Source organism: Puma concolor, chromosome D2 (assembly GCF_028749965.1).
Source record: "Puma concolor isolate L17-30 chromosome D2, mPumCon1.1.hap2, whole genome shotgun sequence".
NCBI lineage: Eukaryota > Metazoa > Chordata > Mammalia > Carnivora > Felidae > Puma > Puma concolor.
The window spans coordinates 61,225,246-61,246,801 of record NC_141677.1 but is presented as its reverse complement, the minus strand read 5'-3'; the positions used below and the strand labels follow the sequence as shown (position 1 = coordinate 61,246,801).

The 21,556-nt window shown below is 51.7% G+C and overlaps 3 protein-coding genes and 1 long non-coding RNA gene across 5 annotated transcripts in view; 3 read left to right on the top strand and 1 right to left on the bottom strand.

Annotated features, from left to right (window-relative positions):
• The window catches only part of OGA (O-GlcNAcase), a 29,561-nt gene extending 22,875 nt beyond the window's left edge, over positions 1 to 6,686 (top strand). The window contains exons 15-16 of the mRNA XM_086680692.1: positions 1,869 to 2,028; positions 4,584 to 6,686. Of these exons, the coding sequence (XP_086536818.1) occupies positions 1,869 to 2,028; positions 4,584 to 4,720 (297 nt within the window). The 3' untranslated portion in view covers positions 4,721 to 6,686. The remainder of the gene's footprint in view (positions 1 to 1,868; positions 2,029 to 4,583) is intronic.
• Positions 6,687 to 7,741: 1,055 nt separating this feature from the next.
• On the top strand, positions 7,742 to 9,835 carry NPM3 (nucleophosmin/nucleoplasmin 3). Its single transcript, XM_086680693.1, has 6 exons — positions 7,742 to 7,897; positions 8,197 to 8,282; positions 8,536 to 8,655; positions 8,778 to 8,871; positions 9,249 to 9,366; positions 9,464 to 9,835. Exons 1-5 carry the CDS (start codon positions 7,780 to 7,782, stop codon positions 9,359 to 9,361), a joined length of 531 nt encoding a protein of 176 aa, XP_086536819.1. The 5' UTR covers positions 7,742 to 7,779; the 3' UTR covers positions 9,362 to 9,366; positions 9,464 to 9,835.
• Positions 9,836 to 15,193: 5,358 nt separating this feature from the next.
• FGF8 (fibroblast growth factor 8) lies at positions 15,194 to 21,102 on the top strand. Of its 2 annotated transcripts, none has more exons than XM_086681309.1 (5): positions 15,194 to 15,262; positions 15,368 to 15,404; positions 16,293 to 16,440; positions 19,640 to 19,746; positions 20,594 to 21,102. In XM_086681309.1, the coding sequence occupies exons 1-5, from the start codon at positions 15,231 to 15,233 to the stop codon at positions 20,882 to 20,884; spliced, it is 615 nt and encodes a 204-aa protein (XP_086537435.1). In that variant the 5' UTR covers positions 15,194 to 15,230; the 3' UTR covers positions 20,885 to 21,102. The 2 variants fall into 2 exon arrangements, with proteins under 2 accessions (XP_086537435.1, XP_086537434.1); XM_086681308.1 differs by having other exon boundaries at positions 16,260 to 16,440.
• On the bottom strand, positions 17,253 to 20,816 carry LOC147576128 (uncharacterized). The gene is made up of 3 exons (XR_015242012.1): positions 20,497 to 20,816; positions 19,665 to 19,712; positions 17,253 to 17,639 (listed from the first exon to the last, which is right to left on the bottom strand). It is a non-coding gene; the product is annotated as an uncharacterized LOC147576128 (long non-coding RNA).
• Positions 21,103 to 21,556: the final 454 nt, after the last annotated feature.

The window sequence follows — 21,556 nt, the reverse complement described above, 5'->3', positions numbered from 1 at the left end:
AGCGGGGCAGAGGGAAGGAGAGACAGAATCCCAAGCAGGTTCTGTGCTATCCGCAGAGCCCTATGTGAGGCTCGAACTCCCGAACTGTGAGATCGTGACCTGAGCCGAGATCGAGTCAAATGCTTAACTGACTATGCCACCCAGGCACCCCTTTTATTAGTTATTCTTTTTTTTTTTTTTTTTTTAATGTTTAATTTTGAAAGAGAGAGTGAGTGTGAGCAGGGGAGGGACAGAGAGAGAGGGAGACACAGAATTCGAAGCAGGCTCCAGGCTCTGAGCTGTCAGCACAAAGTCCAGTGCAGGACTTGAACTCACGAGCCGTGAGATCGTGACCTGAGCCAAAGTTGGACGTTTAACCAACTGAGCTACCCAGGCACCCCATTACTTATTCTTAAGCGTGACATATTCCATTGTTTCCTCAGCATTAGGAGTTTTTTTTTATTTGGAAACATTGTTATAATACTTCTCAAGTAAAAACAGAATATAGACAACTAAAGAACCTTTTTTTTTTGGCCTACCCTGTTGTGAAGTACCCAAACTTAAATGGTCTCTTCTTTGGGTACTCAGGGCAAGTTAATTAAAATCTTTCATTTGCTTGGTTGTAGGGGGCTCACTTGCCTTCTCAGTAATGTATTTCTCATTGTAATAAAAAAAATAATAGAGGTGAGCTGCCCTGAGAGTCTGTTTGCAGATAGGAGTACTTCTTGTCATATGTCTGCCCTGTCCCAACTTCAGTGAATTTTTCGTATATAATTTATGATTATTTTGATCTATGCATCAGCATATGCATTTTATTTTAGCATATGCATTTAAAAAAACAGTTCCTTCTTGGGGCGCCTGGGTGGCGCAGTCGGTTAAGCGTCCGACTTCAGCCAGGTCACGATCTCGCAGTCCATGAGTTCGAGCCCCGCATCGGGCTCTGGGCTGATGGCTCAGAGCCTGGAGCCTGTTTCCGATTCTGTGTCTCCCTCTCTCTCTGCCCCTCCCCCATTCATGCTCTGTCTCTCTCTGTCCCAAAAATAAATAAACGTTGAAAAAAAAAAAAAAATTAAAAAAAAAAACAACAGTTCCTTCTTGATAATGTTTATGCCCAATAAATACTTGTAGAGATATATTTGGACTCTTTCATTTGTGACATGGCTTTTTTCTTCCATGTTGTTCCTTTTAGCCTTTTCTGAAATTCTTCTCTCTCCCATACCAGTTTACTGATATTCTCTCTAGAGTTTATTCCTATTTTTTACCTTCTCCTCTAGCCAGATGGCTGTGTAATAAGAGGCTGATGTGGAGTAGCCTCACTTACTTGTAATTACATAGATATTAACTACAGTGTGCTGGTGATTGAGCTGTTGATGCATTACTGTTTTATATTTGACAATTACAGTTTTTAGCATAGGAACATACAAAGAATGACCAGTGGGTCTACTGTAACCTCTTTTACATTTACATTTTTGTGTAAGCAATACAAACTTAAATTTTTTTTTTAATTTTGAATATTTTTAGATTTAACAAAGATAATACAAAATTTCTCTATTACCCCTCACCCATTTTTTACATTTGTCCAAGTCTTAAGAAACCAGCTTTGGTGCAGTACTATAAACTCCACACTTTATTCACTTGTTTATCCATTAATGTCCTTTTCTGTTCCAGGATCGAATTCAGAATACCACATTACATTCAGACAAATGGTTTTAAAAGTGAAAATGCTTCGGCTAGAATTATAAGCTAATTAATTCTTTATGTGATAAGTACATAATGACTGGAAGAGTTACTGAATGTTGCTTTCCTTTTCCTATTGCTGGTTTCTGTAGTTGGGATATAGATGTATAATGAGTTACTGAAAATCAAGAGATTCTTTCAAATTTTTACAGAAAATAATGTTGAGTTTCCATGAAGAGCAGGAAGTGTTGCCAGAAACTTTCCTTGCCAACTTCCCTTCTCTGATAAAGATGGATATTCATAAAAAAGTAACTGACCCGAGTGTAGCCAAAAGCATGATGGCTTGCCTCCTGTCTTCACTGAAGGCTAATGGTGAGTACATATTTGTGTAGTTGCTGGTGTTTGGGCTAGGTGGAGACAGGATAGAAAGAAATGAATTACGCTGAACTCGCATTCCCTTCCCTACCATGTATGGTTTGGCTTCTGAATAATTAGTGGTATAAGAATTGCATGTATATTAATCATTGGAAAATGTTGATCTTTTATACTATGAATGCTTATTTTGAGCCCCATTTAAATGAGAAGTGAATACATGAGGTTAAATTTATTTTGCCAGGAGACTCACTGTGATAATTGGAAATTAAATGAACCCTCAAAAGAAGCTTCATTTAGGAATACACAGTTGATGGGCTCCTGGGTGGCTCTGTCAGTTAAGCGTCCAACTCTTGATCTCAGCTCAGGTCTTGATCCTAGGATTGTGAATTCAAGCCCAGTGCTGGGCTCCACACTGGGTATGAAGCCTACTTTAAAAAAAAAAAAAAGGAATGCAGAGTTGCCTTTTTTTAAAAGTTTATTTTGAGAGAGCATACAAGTGAGCGGGTTAGGGGTAGAGAGAGAGAGAGAGAGAGAGGGAGAGAGGATCCCAAGCAGGCTCCGTACTCTCAGTGTGGAGACCGACCTGGGGCTGTATGTCAAAAACTGAGATTATCACCTGAGCTGAAATAGAGTTGGACGCTTCACCGACTAAGCCACACAGGTGCCCCAAGTTGACAAATTGTTTTGAGTGTTCTCTAAACTCAGCCTACAGAAATAATTTTGCTTTATATTCGTGGTATGAAAATTTTTTCTATAAATGTCTAGGTAATAAATACACTCCAGTGGCCACATACAGATTTTAATTACATATTCTTTTTTAAATTAAGTTCCATACATTAATTTTTTTTGAAAAAAATTTTTAGAGAGTCAGAGTGTGAGCAGGGGAGGAGTGGTGGGGCGGGGGTGAGACAGAATGCAAAGCAGGCTCCAGGCTCTGAGGTATCAGCACAGACCCCCATGCGGGGCTCGAACCCACAAACTGTGAGATCGTGACCTGAGCCGAAGTCAAACACACTCAGCTGACTAAGCCACCCAGGTGCCCCCCACCATACATTAATTTTTTTAATGTTTATTTATTTAGAGGGAGAGTGCAAGCATGGGGGTGGGGCACAGAGAGAGGGAGAGAGAATCCAAAGCAGTATCCGTGTTGTCAGCACAGAGCTTGACTCAGGGCTTGAAGTCAGAAACAGATCATGACCTGAGCTCAGATCAAGAGCCAGATGCTCAACCGACTGAGTCACCCAGGTGCTCCTAATTTATTTTTTTTAGGGTAAGCTCTGTGCCCATTGTGGGGCTTAAACTAACGACCCTAAGATCAAGAGTCGCATGCTGTACGTATTGAGCCAACCAGTTGCTCCTACATACTTTTTTTTTTTTTACACAGCCTTTAAAAAATGTAAAAAACTATTTTTAGCCCTTGGACAGTACAAAAATGGGCAGCTTGTTTGAGACCTCTTTAGAGGGTTGTTGTTACTTGGGAGTGCACTTAACTGTTACATCTTTGTATCATTTGAGTCAGTGGTATCCCTCTTGTGGAATAATTTAAACAACTCTTTGAAGATAGGATAATTCTTAGTGTTGTGCTTAGAACTGAATCATGCAGGTATAGGAGGTATGTCTTAGAATGTACAACATATTCTGGTTATATTGGCTTGTGACATAAACTGGAATGGCCTTTGCCCTGTGGGCTCTTCAAAGGTACTTTGTATTAAAACATTAAACAGAGGTATTTTTTGCATTGAGGTTTCTTACATCCTCTTCCCCAAAAGATTTTCTGGGGAAGAGTTTCACTGAATTTTTTTTTATTTGCCAGTAATATTTTATTTTTATTTTTATTTTTATTATTTTATTATTTATTATAATACTTATTATTTTTATTTATTTTTTTAATTTAATTTTTTTATTTTTTAAAATTTACATCCAAATTAGGTAGCATATAGTGTAAACAATGATTTCAGGAGTAGATACCCATTTAGCCCATTCCCCCTCCCACAACACCTCCAGTATCCCTAAGTTTGTTCTCCATATTTATGAGTCTCTTTTGTTTTGTCCCCCTCCCTGTTTTTATATTATTTTTGTTTCCCTTCCCTTATGTTCATCTGTTTTGTCTCTTAAAGTCCTCATATGAGTGAAGTCATATGATTTTTGTCTTTCTCTGACTGGCTAATTTCACTTAGCATAATACCCTCCAATTCCATCCACGTAGTTGCAAATGGCTTCACTGAGTTTTTTTAATGGAGGTATTTTTGAGAATTAAGAACTGTATATATTTAAGGTGTACAGTTTGATGATTTGAAATAATTGTAATTACCACATTCAAGCTAGTTAACATATCCATCATTTAAGATAGTTGCCGCTGCAGTATTCAGTATTGATGAATACTAATATTCATTGAATATTCATATGAATTTTAAAAATTGTGGTATGAAATTTAGGGACTGGTATAGATAAGCTCCTACTGTCACCTATTTGAAATATATTAAAGATTCATGACAACTCCTATCCATAATTCCAGTTGACATTTACATTTTGAATATTTGTTTTATTTCTAGGCTCCCGGGGGGCTTTCTGTGAAGTGAGACCAGATGATAAAAGAATTCTGGAATTTTACAGCAAGTTAGGCTGTTTTGAAATTGCAAAAATGGAAGGATTTCCAAAGGATGTGGTTATACTTGGTCGGAGCCTGTGAAATTTGTTGGCACTATGAACTGTCCGAAAGTCTCTGAACTTCACTTGGTCGGTGGTGGTTGGGGTCTTCATACAGTTCAGCCTCTGGAATGGCAAAATTAATCAGCCAATTTGGATTGGAAACGAAGACTATGTAAAACTCACCCATCACACTTTGAGATTACTCACTGGTTGGAAGGTTGTGTTGATGCAAATCCTGTCTGAAACAGATGTGGGCCTCCTTTGTGGGGCTTGTGTTAGGTGCCAAGACCTCTTACATGGGCTTATAGGGAGGGGGTCTTCAATAAATGTAGTCAGCACTGTGTTCTGCATCCAGCGTGGTTGCATTTCTCACCTAAGAGTAATTAGAATCATTTGTCATCCTCCTTGATTTATTGGATGAAAAATGTCTTTCATTCTTTGGAGACATGGCAGAGATGAGAAAGATTTAGTGGGTTTCAGAGGCTTCAGGGTAGAGATTCCAAGTGGGATGGTTGTGGCATAGTTTAAGCTGAGTAAATGATTTTAATTTGGGGCAGTTTTTCTGCTCTTTGTAAAGCCATGGCCAGTTGTCTCTTGTAGTGACCATTGGTTCAGGCATGTTGTGCTTTGTAGGGACAAATGTGCATTTGTTTGTGGCAAAAGCCTAAAAATGGCAGACTTGTAAATTTTTTTGTATATAAACTAGCTGTAACCTGAGTATCCTTTGTGTTCACTGTTTTTGTAATTTTTTTCCTTTTGAAAATGAAAGGGTGTGTGGTTCAGGATGGCACTTTGAATAATGTAAATCAGTGGAAGATGGATTTTCTTTACTTTTGTCTTTTTTTTTTTTTTTTTTTTAAAGAAGTTTTATTGTTTTTAAAGTGCCTCCCACCTAGGGCTAGGCCATGACCACTTTGGGTATGAGAGTCTAATTTCATGGGACTCAGTCTTGCAAAGTGCAGTCACTTCTGGAAATTAACCTCAATGCAGGTCAGCATGTGAAATGTTAGTTTTGACATCAAGTAGGGTTCAGGGACTTACTGGTCCCATTGGCCCGGAGATCAGTTGTCCTTTAATTTCAAGATCTGTTACAACTGGTTTTATTAAATCAGAGTCTTTAATTGCATGTTTGTATCTAATTTTTTTAAAAAAATGAGCACACTTTAACCAATGACTTAAGGTTACCCTTTTCTTTTTCCTTTAACCAGATTCTGAAAGCTTCATGTATTTTAATTTAGATTTGGTGTTTTTAGGGGTTCTGAGCATGAGGTTAACAGGTAATCTCTGCAGGATTCATTTTTTTCATCATGGATTCCTAACAGTATTTTGTTATCTTGCTTCCCTGCAGTTTTGTTATCAGCTGTTTTACTTCGAGCTGAGGTGGGAGGGGCAAGGAAAAGGCATCTTCCTTCAGGAAGAAATTCCATCAGTTTGGGCTTTGAATCTTAAAGCATTGTGCCTAGTGGTACCTAGTGACTTTCAACCAGGGCCTGTGAGTGGGCACTGAGTTGGTAAGATGAATGGAGAGGAGGAAGGAGGCCTCTTTATTTTTAGGGTAGAAACCTTTAACTGATAGAAGACCTAAGAAGGCTAAGGGGAAGGGAAGAGCTCTACAAGATGCTGTATAAAACAGTTTAAAGTCACTTGGTTTTCTCTTTAAGTACATTTTGTACTCTAGTGGACAATTCTAGCATTTATTTGGAGGATTTCAGTGTCAATCTATGGAATCAGGATTTTTAGCAAGTTTGCTTGTGGTTTTATCTTGGCTTATAATAATCATTTTGGCTGGTCTGGTCACAGATGCTAACCATGAAACAGATGTCCAGGCCTGTACCTTCATCATTCTAGGATGGTAAAGTGCTATGCTCTCTTCTATGGTTATGAATATTTATTAAGGTTGGAATGACATTTCATTGATTGTTCAGATCACAGCTCAGTTCCTGTAGAAAACGAACTGTAAAACTATCTGAAGACCATGCAAGAGGCAAAATAAAACTTGAAGTGAATGTGTGTGGTGGTGTACTGTGTAAACCTACTTCCTGTTTCTGCTCTGTACCTTTTCTCATGCCTTTCATGTCTCACAAGCATCTTCCATAGCCGTTCACGTTGGGGGATGCACCTTCCTATTCCCGTCTCCAGTAAAAAACTTCCTTCCAGATTTTCTTCATGGCAAGGTAAAAAAGGAAGACTAGTTCTCGGCCAAGCCACCCTCCTCCCACAGTTATATCCTGGGTGGGAGTTAGGGCCGCTAGTTTGAATGCGTTCCCTCCCATCTAGTAGGATAAGGAACACACTTTGCCTGATTGGTCAAAAGGTGAGAGGTGGGGGTGGGGGAGTTGCCCAAATTATGGGACATACTAATGGTGGAAGGGTGTTCTGGGCTGCAATTATAAGCTTCAAAGTACGTCTGCCAGAAGTAGCCGCTATCTGCACATTGAAGCTAACATCCTTTCCTAGCAAGCGCCGGCCTCCAACCAGCATATTAAGCTCAATAAAGAGAAGCCTTCTAGATAGTGAACTTCTCTGGTCGTTAAGAGCAGGAAGCATAGACGCATATTGGAAAGAGGGCCGAGTGGTTCCATGGTTCCAGTAGAAAATAAACCCATGGGTAAAAAGTCTTCCTTCAGGAGCCTCGGCTCTCTTGGAGGAAAGGCAAGGCAAGTAGCGTATTTCCTTTGCTTTTATGAGGAAAACGCTGCCTTGAAACTCGCCTTTACTAGGGGAATTGGAAAGGTTTCTGTTTTTGTATTCTCCCTTTGACGAAAACTTGCCCTGGATTGGGGGAGTGGAGACAGCAGAGGGTGCGAGGAGCTAGAGAAAATGGAGGCAGGAGCCGCCCTCAGAGAGCCGTGGTCATGGAAGTGCGGAAGGACATTAACATTAAGAAATCCATGCTTCTCTGACCCTTCCATGCAGTCCCGACACACAGATTCGACCAGAGGCCACCGGCCCCCGGGGGAGAAAGCCCTAGGTCCGGTCGCGCCTCGTCCCTCCTCTCTCAAGTGCCAGCGGCTCCTTTAATGGGCGGGGCCGGAACACGCTGCGAGTCCCTCGCTTTATACGTGTCGGGGGGCGGAGCTTCCAGACGGCCCTAGCAGCATGGCCGCCGGCGCCGCCGCCGCTTTAGCGTTCCTGAGTCAGGAGAGCCGAGTCCGGGCCGGGGGGGTCGGGGGTCTGCGGGTCCCGGCTCCGGTCACTATGGACAGTTTTTTCTTCGGTATTGAGGAAAAGAGGGGAAGAGGGTGGTGCTAGGGCGGTCAGGGGCAGAACAGGAATGCAGATGAGTACACGACGTGGGTTGAGGCGGAGGGGGCCCGGTGCGCGGCAGACCAAGCGGGAGGGGGTGGCGCGACCGCTGTCCCAGATGTGCCGGGCGGAGCCCAGGACAGAGCGCCCCTGGTGTTCCTGAGAAGTGGGTGCGTAAATGGCCGGTCACACCATGGCTGCACGTGACAGAGGTTTGGTGGAACGCCCCCCACGCACACTCAGGCACGTTCACACTGTTCCCTCTTCCAGGCTGTGAGCTCTCCGGCCACACCCGCTCTTTCACCTTCAAGGTAGAGGAAGAGGATGAATCGGAGCATGTGCTGGCGTTGACCATGGTGAGGGGCGGGGAAAGGTGGTGGTGGTGAATCGCTGGACCTGAGCAGGCAACTCGGGGGGGCCTCCAACCGCCACCCCCAATCCCTTTACTGGGAGTTCGCTCCTCTGCCTAACTCCCACATGGGCAGCTTTCCTGGCTGAGTGATCCAGGGATCACTGGGGTGGGGCAAATTATAGGGTCGATGCCTCCACAAGGATTGTGGTGTCAATCCTTGCTTGGGGAGACCCCAGGGTTCTGTGTACTCTTCCCAGCTCTGCCTCACCGAGGGGGCCAAAGATGAGTGTAATGTGGTAGAAGTCGTTGCCAGGAATCATGACCATCAGGAGATTGCAGTCCCTGTGGCCAATCTCAAGTTGTCCTGCCAACCCATGGTGAGTTCTCAGGCATATGTTGAGGTGGTGGTGGCGGTAGTGATAGTGGTGGTTGTTAGGAATTGAGGACCCAAGGACACAAAATGGGGTGGGCCAGGCCTTCATCCTTGTCTTTCTTCCAGCTCAGTTTGGATGACTTCCAGCTCCAGCCACCTGTAACCTTCCGCCTGAAGTCAGGTTCTGGCCCTGTGCGCATCACTGGGAGGCACCAGATTGGTGAGAGTCTTCTCCTTTGTCTAGTGGGTTCTGCCATCGAGTTTCTCTTCCCACCGCCGCCCTCTACACTCCTGCCCCATCCTATCCTTATCTCCTAGTGGAGCTTCCATACAGACTATGTGTGATGTATCCTCCACTTTTTGTCCTACTTAAGCCTACCTCCTGCATGAAACCTGTCTCAGCTTCTCCACCTGCACTAACGTGGTCTTCTTTGGCTCTTTGTCATCTCTCATTTAGTATCTGAAGTTCTTCCCACCTAGACCATAAGCTCTGGGAGATCAGGATCCCTGGCACCACAGGGCATGAATAAATGACATGTGGTATGAAGGGGGTCTGGCTTTAACCTCCTCCTCTTTTACTGCTTATGTATCTACCAGTTACTATAAGCAATGACGTTTCTGAGGAAGAAGAGAGTGAAGAAGGGAGTGAGGAGGAGGAAGCTGAGTTGTGCCCCATCCTACCTGCCAAGAAGCAGAGGGGCAGGCCCTAGCCTTGGTGAGTGGGGAGAGGGGTGTCCAGCAAGGTCTGGGATGGGGCAGGAGGAGCACGTGAACACGGCCTTGATGTTGACCCCTTGTTTGCTCTCCCTCAGGTCAGCTAGCTGCCTGCTACGTGTGCCATGCACTATGTTCCTGTACAAGTTTCAAGAGATTTAAATGTGTCTTCTCCGTTGAAGAGGAGGGATGGATGGGTGGGTGGGTGGGGTCTTGGGCTGGTGCTTGGAGAGAGGGTGGTCCTATTCTTCATAAGGGCCCTGGTGTTTCTCTAATCTTATGCCATATCTGGGGCTTCCCTTTTCTCCAGGAGTGGGAGGAACTCTGAACTTCTCTCCTGACCCTGTCTCCCCACTTGCCTGTGAGATTGGAGGTCAGCATCTGAAGCTCAGGACTACACATTTTTAATACTTTTTACATTTTTGGATAAAGGCTGTAATAAAGTGATGTGGAGGTTTTTTTGCAACTCATTTGTGTGGCTTCTTTACCTGCTGGGTTGGCATTCCCCTAGGGGCCACCAGGTGGCACTGTGGCAGCACCGAGGGTGGCCCTGGGCCTGGGGAGGGTGAGGAAATGTGGGATCCTGCTATCCCTAGGACCCCAGGGGCCAGGCAAGGCCTGGGCCCCAACTGCCTTACTAAAAGAGGACCTCCCAACACCAAGCCCATTCTCAGTCCCTACAGGTGGGGGAGGGCCATCCCAGGAGGTTATCAGCATCCAAACAAGGGGCCCGGGCCTCTGTCAGCACTCAGGCTGATGGGCAGGGGGCAGATAAAGGGGCTTAAGCAGTCCAAGGAATGTGCATCCCTAGCCCCATGAGGGGGCTCAGGCCCTGACAGGGCCTGTGAGGGGAAAGGCAGAGGCTAGTCTTTGCTCCTCCTTCCAGTCTTGCAGGCTGTCTCTGAGCTGGTCTGGGCCCTTAGAAACCTGATTCCAGGGGCCAGATGGAGGGGACTGGCCAGATTGGGTGACAGGGAAACCAGAATCCGGGTGGCCTGGCATATGGGGGCAGAGAGGGTCCCCTGGGATTCAACCTCCTGGGCTAAGGGGTTCCTGACCCCCAGCACACCGCCTGGTGTGGGGAATCTCTGGTGCCTGTAATCAGGTGTTCTGGGGTGTGGGTGCTGCTATGCCAGGAAGAGAAAGGGAAGTACCTGGTGTGAGCATTAGTGTGTATGTGACCAACTCTGAGGTCAGCAGTTCAGCAGCTGTGTTGATGTGGGAGGGGGGCAGTATTTCAATGTCCCACAAACAAACAAACAAACAAACATACAAACAAACAAACGGTTAACTCCTGAGACAGCCTGGGGCCAGACATGCTGAGGATGGACAGAGTACAGTGCCTGGTGGGATGGTGGGGCCAGGCCCACTCCCTCCCACCCTGGCTGCTGGGCAAATGAGTGAACAAGTGGGAGGGATCTCTAGATAACCCGAAGGGGCTGGTATTGGGGCAGGTAAGGTAAACTTTGGAGAGAGCGTCCCACAACACGGAAAAGCATCCCTGCTTCAACACATCCTTGGAGTAGGTTTCCCCACCCCTCCTGGTGAGAAGCTGAGGTTCAAGCTCTAACCTCCCTTTTTCTTCAAGTTAAGGATAAAAGAAGATGATTTCTCTCTGGGTTGCAGTGGTCAGGGTCGTAGGCCCCTTTCTCCTCTCCAGGACGACTGAGGTGCTTCCATCAGGAACCAGCGTAGCGTGGTGGGGGAAGTCAGGCTCGAGACCATTCACCTTTCTGTGGTCGTGGGGGGGGGGGGGGGGGGGGGGCGGGGGATGCAGCTGGCGCCCTCTGGTGGGCGAGGTTGAAACCACCTGTGGCCGTGCGGCTCCCCACGCCGCCTCGCAGGGGGCTAGGTGAGTGGTCTGGGCCGCCTAAGTTTAGGCAGAAAGCGAGGAGTAAGTCACTGAGGCTGACTTCACTCGTTCTTTGACTGATTCGCTAGAAGAGGTCCTGTTAGAGCCCTTCCCTTCCTCCTCTCGCCTATAACCTCCAGAGTCCTCAGCATGTGCTTGGTTGGAGACTCAGGAGACCGGCTGAGCGCAGAGAAGTCATCTCTAGGGGAAGCCTCCCCAGTCAACCCCTCTACCCCCTGCGTGTGGCCCCGTCCCGATATTTACCCCCTGCGAAGCTAGTGAGCGCTCACTGTAAGCCTTGACTGTTTCCTGCGTGGGTCTCCGTGCAGCCCAGGCCGGCGCCTAGCACGCTCCTGCCCGCAGTGGGGACCCAATCCACACCTTCCCCCTTCTTCCAGGAGTTTCCTGGCCCAAAAGTGCACCCCGCGGACAGAGCTGGGGATTGTTTTTTCTCCCTCCCCGCTCCCGCCTCTCCTCGATGCCCCTTCTGCCAGCTCAGCGCACAGTAGGAGCACTGCCAATTCACTTTGGCCTCGGAGCGCCGAGGGATGAAGGCGTACATCCGCGGTTTGCAGACCACTGGAGGATGGGCAGCCTTGTTATTTGGGGTGCGAGGGGAGACGACTCCCTGGCGGGGTCCGAAGTGCTTAACGCAGTCTCGGCGATTTGCATTTGAACAGTCGGTGGAGAGTCCGCGGCGCTTTGAACGCCGGGCGCAGGAGGCGCGAGTAGGAGCAAACTTCAATCCAGGCAGCCCGCGCCGGCTGGTGTGGATTTGAGGGGCCCAGGGTGGGCCTGGGGCGAGGGATGCGTTTGGAAAGAGGCTGAAGGTGTGTGTTTGGGTCCCCGCGAGGGCGTGTTTGCGGAGAGGGGCTGTTTGTGTTGGCAAGGAGTGTGTGTTTGTGTTTGCAGGAGGCGAGGGTGTGTGTGTGTGTGTGTGTGTGTGTGTGTGTGTGTGTATGTTTGTGTTTGCGGAGTGTGGGGGTGGCCAGGAAAGGTGGCCCGGCTGTCACTCAGCGATCAGGTTGACAGGCGCTCCCTCATCAGGGCCAAGGAGCTCTGATTGCAGATTCGAGGAAACAAAATAGCAATTGTAATTACGGGGCTTTGATAAGATAAAGGAAGGAGCGAGCTGGCCGGGAAGCGAGCAAGCGAGTGAGGGAGGGACAGAGCGGCCTGCTGGGGCCCCGGCAGAATATTTGCATCTGTCACTCAAAGGGCTGATGGAGCAGTACCTGGCACCCAATGTGAGGGTGTCCCCATCTGCTCCCCTTCCCACCCCTGCCCCAAGCCATAGACTTTTGGGGAGATGCGAAGAATCTCCCAAACTGATGAGCGTTCTAGTTTGGGAGAAAGTTGTCCAATTGCAAAGGAATTCTTTCCTACAGAGAGGCCCCTTGATAGAGGTTAAAGTGTAGTACTAAAACCTTGACCTCCCACTTTAAGGTTCTAGGATGCCCATCTCCTCTGGGGGAGGGAGGAGAGTGAGCTAAGATCATTGAAGTTCAGCTCAAGGCCTTCAGAACCTTCTGGGAGCTCCAGAACCAGAGTTGGATCCTGAGTCAGATACTCTGGCCTCTATCCAGAGAAGGGCAGGTGCCCAGAGTGACTCTGGTTGTGGCTCCAAGACTATGCACACTAAGGGTGGGCTGGACTGCCATGACCCCTGCCTGAGTGCTGTTCTATGCTGTTCTCATCAGACTATTTTCAGAGGGCTGGGTCCCTGGTAGGGAGAAGGCCCTTCCCACCCTCTGCTCTCCATCTCTCCATTCACTTGTTCATTCATGCGTGTGCGCACGCGCACACACACACCCCATTTTCAAGGGCCTACTGTGTGCAGGGCATGAAGTTAAAATGGTGAGCATCCCGCCTGTTTGAAGCAGTGCATCTGGGGAGGTAGACACTCAGCAAGTGGCCTGCAGGGCTCTAAGGCAGAAGAGCATAGTAAGGAAAAGGGCTGGTTTGGGCTGTCACCTGTCTCCCTTCTAATGGGCTCACCTCTTAGTTGAGAGGAGACAGTGCCAGTCCAGCCTTTAGCAAATACAAGTGCTCAATAAATAGTGGTGATTATAATCTGTTGGGGGGGGGGCGGGTAGTGGGGAGAGAAAAGCCAAGTCTTCCTGGGGAAGCCACTCATGAGCTGAGGTCTAAATGCTCGGCCAATTTCTTCATTATTCATTCATCAAATACCAACTGCAGAACAACCTTGCCCAGCTCTGTGCCATGAGCTGCAAGTTCTGGTCTAAAAGACATGATCCTTGTCTGGAGGTCTGTGTGTGCAAGAACTGGCAGAGTGAGCAGACTCCTGGAGGTGGGTAACACGTAGGCTCAAGGAGTCTCCTTCTCTGAGGGAGGATGAGGTCTTGGGACAAGTACTCTGTTTTCCTATCTATGCATTGCTCAGTGTTATTATGGCTGGGAAGTGGGAAAAGGTGGGGCACAGGGACAGGTGGGGCACAGAGAAAGGGGAGGTAGGTAGAACTTGGCTGTGCTGTGTACTGCTTCTGGCCTAATGGCTTCCTGGCACCACCCCAACCGCTCCAGTCCAACCCCAAGGACATAAGGTGGGGGCAGTGGGGCAGGGGAGGTCATAGGTGGATGCAGCAGCTGTGTAGGGCATCAGTGGTTCCACCTGCTCCTCAGAAGTATCTGTCCCAGGGCATCTCTGCCCACCCAAGCTGCTCCTAAGGAAGCACCATGGCTCAGGGGTTCCAGAAGCCCCTTGGGGGAAGCAATGAGGGGCTGGGAGAAGCTTAGACAAGTCCCTACCTCCTTTGGTTTCCCCTCTCCCTGCACCGAGCCCCTCACATTTGACACAAAACACCAGTCCATGTCTAGTACACAGTAGGTGTGTAAATGCCTAAGTGCACAAATAATGAGACCTTGAGAGGGAAAGGCTAGGCGGCCTGGATCTAAGTCTCTTCCCCAGGAAAAGCTGGGGACAGAAGTTATTTTTGCCCCCCTCCGCCTGCGGCTCTGGGAGAGCAGCAGCAACTATGGGTCCTTCCAGGGATCTCTGGGCTCCTCTCCCACGTAGGTGGCTACTTCAGGCTAGTGTATGTGGGACGGAGGCAGGGGTGATGGTGATAATGGGGGAGGGGACTCTTCTCGCTCTCAGGGTCTTCTTGGAGACCGGACGAGACAGGAGAGACCAGAAACCGGCAGGAAGGGTTACTCAGCAGAAAGCTGGTGGGGAGGTCGGGTCGCCGTCGCACACGCACGCACTACCCGAGAGCCGAGCGCACAGCCATTCACTCCCACGTCAGAGGCCACTTCCAGGGGGCACACGCGGCCGAAGCACACAGTAGGTGGCTCGGAGACCTGCCGCCTAGACTGAGGCGTAAAGCCAACGGGGCTCACCGTGGAGACCCGGCACTCTCCCACCCCGGCGCACCCCGCGGTCCGGGAAACCCCAGCCCGAGGCGTCCCCCATCCCCACGGGTCCAGACCCCCAGGGCGCGCGAGGGGGTCAGGCCCGGGATGGGGGGAGGCGCCCCCCGCCGGCCGCCCCCGCCCCTCCCGCGGTCCCCAGACCCCTCCCCTAGCCCAGACCCCCAATCCCAGACCCGCCGGCCGCCCCGCCCCGGTCCGCCCCGCCCCCGCCCCGGGCTGCGTCCGGGCCCCAGCTCCCAGCCGGGGGCTGCGGGCTCCGGCCGCCCGCCCCGCGCTCCCCCCTCGCGCCCGGTGCGGCGCCCCCCGCCCTCACCCCTCCCCCTCCCTTCCCACCTACCCACCCACCCTGCCGGCCCGTTACCCTCCCGCCCGCTCCGGCTCCTGAGCAGCCAGCGGCCACCGGCTCCGGCAGCGGCGGCAGAGCGACTCGGCGCGGCGCGGCACGGCGTGGCGCGGCGAGCTCGACATTCCACGGGACCCGCAGAGCCGCGGCCGGACCGCCGCCCGCCTCCCGCGCCCCAGCCTTGGTCGGCCGCCGCCGCCCTCGGCTCGTCCCTCGCGGCCGCCCGCGGGCCGGCGTGATCCCGCCGGGGCTCTCGGTGCTCCCCGGGCCGCGCGCCATGGGCAGCCCCCGCTCGGCGCTGAGCTGCCTGTGAGTACGGCCGCCGCCCCCGCGTCCCCGCCCGGCCCGCGCCGCCGCGCCCTCTCCGCTCACCCCGCGCCCTCTCTCTCTCCCGCCCGCTTTTGTCTCCCACAGGCTGTTGCACTTGCTGGTTCTCTGCCTCCAAGCCCAGGTAAGGCGCACTGCGCGGCGGCGGGGCCCGGGCGGGCCGGCGGGGGCCGCCGATTGGCAAGTTCGGGCAGGGGCCCTTGGACCGAGCCTGCGGCCAGCGCTGCAGGGCTGGAAGGAACCTTAGAAACCCAGCCCCGAACTTCCCCGAGGAGGGAGCTAGGGAACAGAGAGGGAGTGCCCTGCCTCAGGTCACACAGCTAGTGTGCAGTGAGACTCGAACGCAAGGTTTCGGAGTCCAGCGCCGTCTCCGGTGCATTCTAGCCAGGTTGGGGTGGATGGGGGGAACTCTAGGGCCAGCCACACCTGGCTGCCGAGTAAGGGGGGAGCTGGGGCCCGGGAGCATTCGTTGTCAGAAGTCCCGGTGACTGCCGCAGGGACTCTTCCGCGGCTCTCTGGGGACACTTGTGGCGGGTCTGGCCGAAAGATCAGGTGCCTAGGCTCTCTGCGCTCTCAACATTTGCTCCGTAAATTTGTCTTTATAAATGTCAGGGGTCGGGCAGCGCTGCCTCCCTACTTACAAGCGCCCTGCTTTTCTAGGAAGGCGGGGTGAGGGGGGCGGGGTGAGGGGGGCTGCGCTGGGCAGGGAGCTTGCTTCCCTGTGCGGAGCTGGCCGGGAGTCCCAGGGTGTTTCCCAACAGGTAGGTCCAGATCGTTCCGGGCTCGTCGATGTTAGGCTGAGGCTGCCCTATTTTCCTGGGTGGGGTGTCGTGGCCTGAGCTGGCATGTTGGGGGGATCCCCCAGCCCCTGCCGGCTGCCTGGGGCAGTGGAGGGGCGTGCAGGGCGATGGGGGCCACTTGGGCCCCTGGGCAGAGTAGCATTATAATGGCGTGTTGTGTATTTTTCAATTTCCTAAAGGTAACTGTTCAGTCCTCACCTAATTTTACACAGCATGTGAGGGAGCAGAGCCTGGTGACGGATCAGCTCAGCCGCCGCCTTATCCGGACCTACCAGCTCTACAGCCGCACCAGCGGGAAGCACGTGCAGGTCCTGGCCAACAAGCGCATCAACGCCATGGCAGAGGACGGGGACCCCTTCGGTAAGGCCACCGGCACTGGGCAGGGTAAAGGTAGCTTGTAGAACATACCCCCCCTTTCCCTGGCTGGCCTGCTGTGACTGGACCTGCCAGCCCCATCTGCACCGGCAGGAGGCTTGTAGGGAAGGAGTTAAGGCCAAAAAAAAAAAAAAAAAAAAAAAAAAAAAAAAAAGCATCTTGGGGTCAGCGGGAGAAAAGAGGGCCAGCGAAGGGACCTCGGGGAGTACTTGGCCCACAGGTGCCCCTTCCCTGCCCAGCAGATGAATGAATCCAGGAGTCTCCCTTTCCACCTCCCCCATTCACACACCCCTCCCCAACTGCAGGTGGAGGCAAGAGGGTTCAGCGGGAGGGGGCCTCAGGTTTAAGGGAAGCTCTTGAAAGAGGATATGTCGCCAGGGCCCACAAAAGGAGAGAGTTGGGAAAGAGAAGGGAGCAAAACCCCCCCAAAACTTACAACTTGGAGGGGGTATGCCATGAACCTTTAAATATTTTGATCAGAAGGGCCAATGGCACATGGGGACTAGGCTTGGGAAGGGGCCCTCTCCACTCCACTGACCCAGGAACCCAGGTGGTGGTCAGAGCTGGGCTCCTGGCTGTCCGTGGGGTGGTGAGTCCAGGGAGCTACTGCGGGTCAGAGAGACTGAGGACTGATTGATTTCTAAAACATTCAATATTCCTGCCTTGAAACAAGGCCAATTTCTAGAGTGCTGGATGTACCAAGAGAAAAGCAAGCCCTCTGGGCGGCTGGTGTTGTTTTTAGAGAGCGATTATTGTGAGTTTAAAAACCTTTAAATAATGACCAAGTTAAACAAGCATGAAAGGAGAGGGGAAGACTCTATTAAAATGTAATAAAAAGGTGAGGCATTTTAAGAGCTAAGAAGAAAAATGAAGAATGATATAAAACAGAAAAAGAACGAGCCTTTTTTCAGATGTGGAGTTTGAAAGGAGTTGCAAGTCTGTAAATGTTAAAAAAGAGGTTCAAGATTGTTCTCTATGAATCTCTGGAGAGACCCCCGCGTCTGGCAGAGCGATTAAAACTCTTCTTACTTTCACCTTTTTTAACATTTCCTGAATACTTTCTCCTCTTCTCCAGCCAGTTTGGGGGATCGAGTATGTCTCACTGCATTTTTTCTGCATCGACGTAGCTGACTTCCCTTCAAAGCTGGAGAAGGAGACATAATTTTCCCGGGATAAATCTGTCACTGGGGTGGAAGAATAGGTTTGAAAATGTTAAGCTTTCCAAAAGCCCGGTCGGGAAAGCCGCTGTAAACTTGCAGCCCCAGCTCCCCAGATCCATCCAGGAAGGGGAGTGGGGGCTCTCCGTGGTGGGGGTGGGGGGCGGCCTGCCCGGTGGCCGAGCTCCCCCGCTGCGCTGGCAGGGCCAGCCTGCCGTCCCTTTGTCCCTCTGTCCCTCCGAACTGGCTGCTGGCTTCTCCTCTCAGCTTCCAAGGAAAGGGAACGAATGCTTAGCTCCTCCTGGGTTTGCTCCACTGGAGCAAATGGTCCAGCATCCTTGGGTTTTGGGGACGGAAGAAGAGGCTAAGCTGGCCGTGGGTGAACTCATCTTCAGACCTCAGAAGTCTCATGCCCACTTCTGTCCTTACAAATGTAGGAAGCTTTCCAGGTTCCCTGGTCCCTGCCTGCCAGGCAGGGGTGGGAACTGGAGGGCCCAAGAGCAGAGAGGCTTAGGGTGTATAGCCAGCACAGTATGAGTCTGGGGGAGAATAGCAGAGAAGTCCTAGTTGCTTCCTTATGGGTCCCAGGAAGGAACCGAGGGATTGTTCCATCCCTGTCTGCCCCATTTGGCCAGAGTCCTCTTGCCCCTTCTCCAGCTAGTGTCCTTCCTGGCCCTTAACAGCAGCCACTCCTTGCTCTGGAAGGCAGATCAGGAGAGGGATGAGCAGACCGGCTGGGTCCAAGAGGAGGTGGGTGGGAGGGGAGGTGACAGCTGCATTTCCCTGGCTGACTCGGAGCCAGACTGGGGAGTTGGCCACTGGGTCCCCGCTCTGTGCTTCTGCGAAGGGGTGGGGTAGTCACAGGCTGGGCAATGAGGGCTGCCTCACTGACCTCTAGTCAGTTTAGTTTTGAGGACAAAAAAGGTGCTGCCTTCTTAGGGCAGGCTGGGAGGCAGCTCTGGGAGTCCCAGAACTGCCTTCTCAAGCAGGGAAAATTCTGGGCTCCGCAGTAGAGAGGATAGGAGACCCAGCCTCTTCTGTCCTATCCCCAGCAGCTAAGTCAGCCCTCATTCCCTTCTTGGGGACAGCCTCAAAGGGAGGAGTTACACAAAGAGTAGACGGGGACCAGGACTTCTGTGGCAAGTTGGCTGTCTAAGGGGAGGGGGCAGGGGAAGAAGGCACAGAATTCAGCTCCCTGTCTCAGGGCTTTCCAGACGGAGAGGCAAGCATGCCTGCTTTCCTCGCCTCCTCACCCGCAGTAAGTGTTTGGTCACTGGGGTGAGAAGCCCAGCTGTGATGGAGGTTGAAAGAGAAAAGACTATTTGAGTCATTGATTTCTGGACACTGGGGCTGGGGACAGTGGTGACTGGGAAGCGTGGAGAAGAGCAGAATCCTCCCAGCTGGAGTCTGAGGTTCTGGGAGAGCAGCTGGCTATGTATGGGCCGTGTGTGTAGGGAGAGCGGTCATCTTCTCAGCAGAGCAGGGGTGGGGTGAGGGGGTCGTGAAGGCTGTGAGTTAGAACCTGAGGGGCCAGAAACAGGAGAGATGCTTTAATGTTTGGCCTCCCAGCTGATGTCACTGTTGTACCCCCAGAAGTTTGTAGTGATATGTGAGGCATGGACACATAATATTTTGACTTTGAAGGATCCCCCGAGATCTTTGATAAGAGTGGAGCTCTAGTCATGAAGCCTTGACATAAAAGTCAATACTATCTGGTTCTAAAAGAGAGTCTTTTCAGTTTGATGGCCCCAAGATCTCTCTGCAGAACCGTTTGTACTCCATGATCTTATCCACCCCCTTATGTAAATCCAAGTGAGGGTCCTGGGGCCCAGAAAGGAGACTTGATCTTTCGCAAAGTTGCACAGCATATTGGCAGCTGGGCTGGGGCCGGAGCCCACATCTTGGATACCTGCTCTTGGAGCAGTTGCTGGGGGGATGTGACAGGTCTGTGGGTCAGCTGGGGTGACGATGTGGTACAGTGGGGGTCAGGGAGCTTCCAATAACCATCCCCCCACCTTCCCTGACAGCAAAGCTCATTGTGGAGACAGATACCTTTGGCAGCCGGGTTCGAGTCCGAGGAGCTGAGACAGGCCTCTACATCTGCATGAATAAGAAGGGGAAGCTGATTGCCAAGGTGAGGCCCCAGAAGGAAGGGAGGGCCCCCCAGGGCCTGGGGAGTAGCTGGGCTGGCAGAGCCAGAGCCCAACAAGGTGGGCAGAGAGACCCAGGGCCACCTTGGGGTTACCTAATGATTGGGGGGGGGGGGAGGTGAGAGAGAAGGAAACTGCTTGAGAGATGAAAAGCTATAAAGGCAAAGGAGGAAGAAGGAAGGCTAGGGTAGGGGCTGGCGGGGGGGTTGGTAAATTCCATATATCTTTTTAACAAATCGCCAAATTGCTTTGCTATTATGTCCAATTACATGGTACCAGCATTTGGAATGTTCAGTAAGCCGCAGGCCCAGCCCCTCGGCCTAGCTCTGAAATGGCCCCATTAGTCACGGCTCTTCTCCAGCCTCGAGTTCCCTGCTTCCTGGGCTTCTGGGGATTGGGGCTCCGAGTCTCCCCGCAGGTCTCCCCTCCCCCATGGGGTGGCTGCCCTGGGGCCCCTGGGGTCCTGAGGGGCTGAGGGGGGGCAGCTGGGGAAACTGGTGCCAGCAGCTCGGCCAGACTGGTGGGCAGGAGGCCAGGGCAGGCAGGGTCTGGGCCCCCTCTCTGCCCCTCTGTGTTGGGGCCCGGCCCCTCCGGAGACAACCATGTGTCACTGCTGCCCAGGAGGACAGGAAGTTGCCGGGTGGGCTGCGGCTTGTGAGGGATTAGAGAGCGGGTGCCCGGGCGGGGGTGGGGCTGCAGCTCGTGCCCACCCTGCCATCTGCTGGGGTGCCCACCTGCTGTCTGGGGCCGCCTGCCCTCTGCCTCTGCTGGGGAGCTCCGGCCAGAGCCCAGTAACGCCGCGTCTGCCCCCTCCCCACCCCCCACCTGCAGAGCAACGGCAAGGGCAAGGATTGTGTCTTCACGGAGATCGTGCTGGAGAACAACTACACGGCCCTGCAGAACGCCAAGTACGAAGGCTGGTACATGGCCTTCACCCGCAAGGGCCGGCCGCGCAAGGGCTCCAAGACGCGGCAGCACCAGCGCGAGGTCCACTTCATGAAGCGGCTGCCCCGAGGCCATCACACCACGGAGCAGAGCCTGCGCTTCGAGTTCCTCAACTACCCGCCGTTCACGCGCAGCCTGCGCGGCAGCCAGAGGACTTGGGCCCCCGAGCCCCGGTAGGCGCCGCCGGCCCCTCCCCGCCGCCGGCGCGGAGCGGCTCATCTTGCGCGAGCACAGAGAACCTCCAGCGAGGTCTGCGCTGCTGAAGGCTGGGGAGGAGCTGGGGGAGCCCCGGGTGCTAGCTGTTGATAATTGTTTGCTGTTGGGCTTTTTGTTGTTGTTTTGTTTTGTTTTGTTTTTTTTTTTAAACAAAAGAGAGGCTCTATTTTTGTATTCCACTTGGCTGTGGTGTCTGTCTTCTTAACTTTCAGGAAGGCCCGGCAGCGGCCTAGACTGGGATTCCGGCCGGGGTTCACCCAGAGTGGGGGGGGCTTTTCTAGCCCAGCAGAGGTGCTCCCAGCACCTGTAGGACAAGCTGGCCAGGCGGCCAGTGACTCTACCTCACCCCTCGGGTGTGGGGAGGGAGGGGAGGTTGGGGACCTAGGGCAGGTCTTTTAAGAGTGGGTGTCAGTGGGGGGGGGGGGTGGATGTGTGTTAGTTGTTATTAAATGACTGGAATATTTATTTAACTTGGGTATTAAAAACGTGTGTTGGAGAGTAAGTCCTGCCAGTGGTCAGCTTCCACCCCCTCCCCCAGCTGCCCTGGCAGATGAGAGATGAGGCAAATCAGACCCCAGTTCTGACTGTAGCTTCCTTCCAGCCTGACTTAGGTCCCGCGCCCGCATCATTGTC

Excerpts from the sequence above, each read along its gene's own strand:
- FGF8 (XM_086681308.1), top strand. The coding sequence starts at position 15,231 with ATGGGCAGCCCCCGCTCGGCGCTGAGCTGCCT. Across the intron at positions 16,441-19,639 it reads AGAGGACGGGGACCCCTTCG|CAAAGCTCATTGTGGAGACA; the intron begins GTAAGGCCACCG and ends CTTCCCTGACAG. Across the intron at positions 19,747-20,593 it reads AGGGGAAGCTGATTGCCAAG|AGCAACGGCAAGGGCAAGGA; the intron begins GTGAGGCCCCAG and ends CCCCACCTGCAG.
- NPM3 (XM_086680693.1), top strand. The coding sequence starts at position 7,780 with ATGGCCGCCGGCGCCGCCGCCGCTTTAGCGTTCCTGAGTCAGGAGAGC. Across the intron at positions 8,283-8,535 it reads ATGTGCTGGCGTTGACCATG|CTCTGCCTCACCGAGGGGGC; the intron begins GTGAGGGGCGGG and ends TACTCTTCCCAG. Across the intron at positions 8,872-9,248 it reads CACTGGGAGGCACCAGATTG|TTACTATAAGCAATGACGTT; the intron begins GTGAGAGTCTTC and ends TGTATCTACCAG.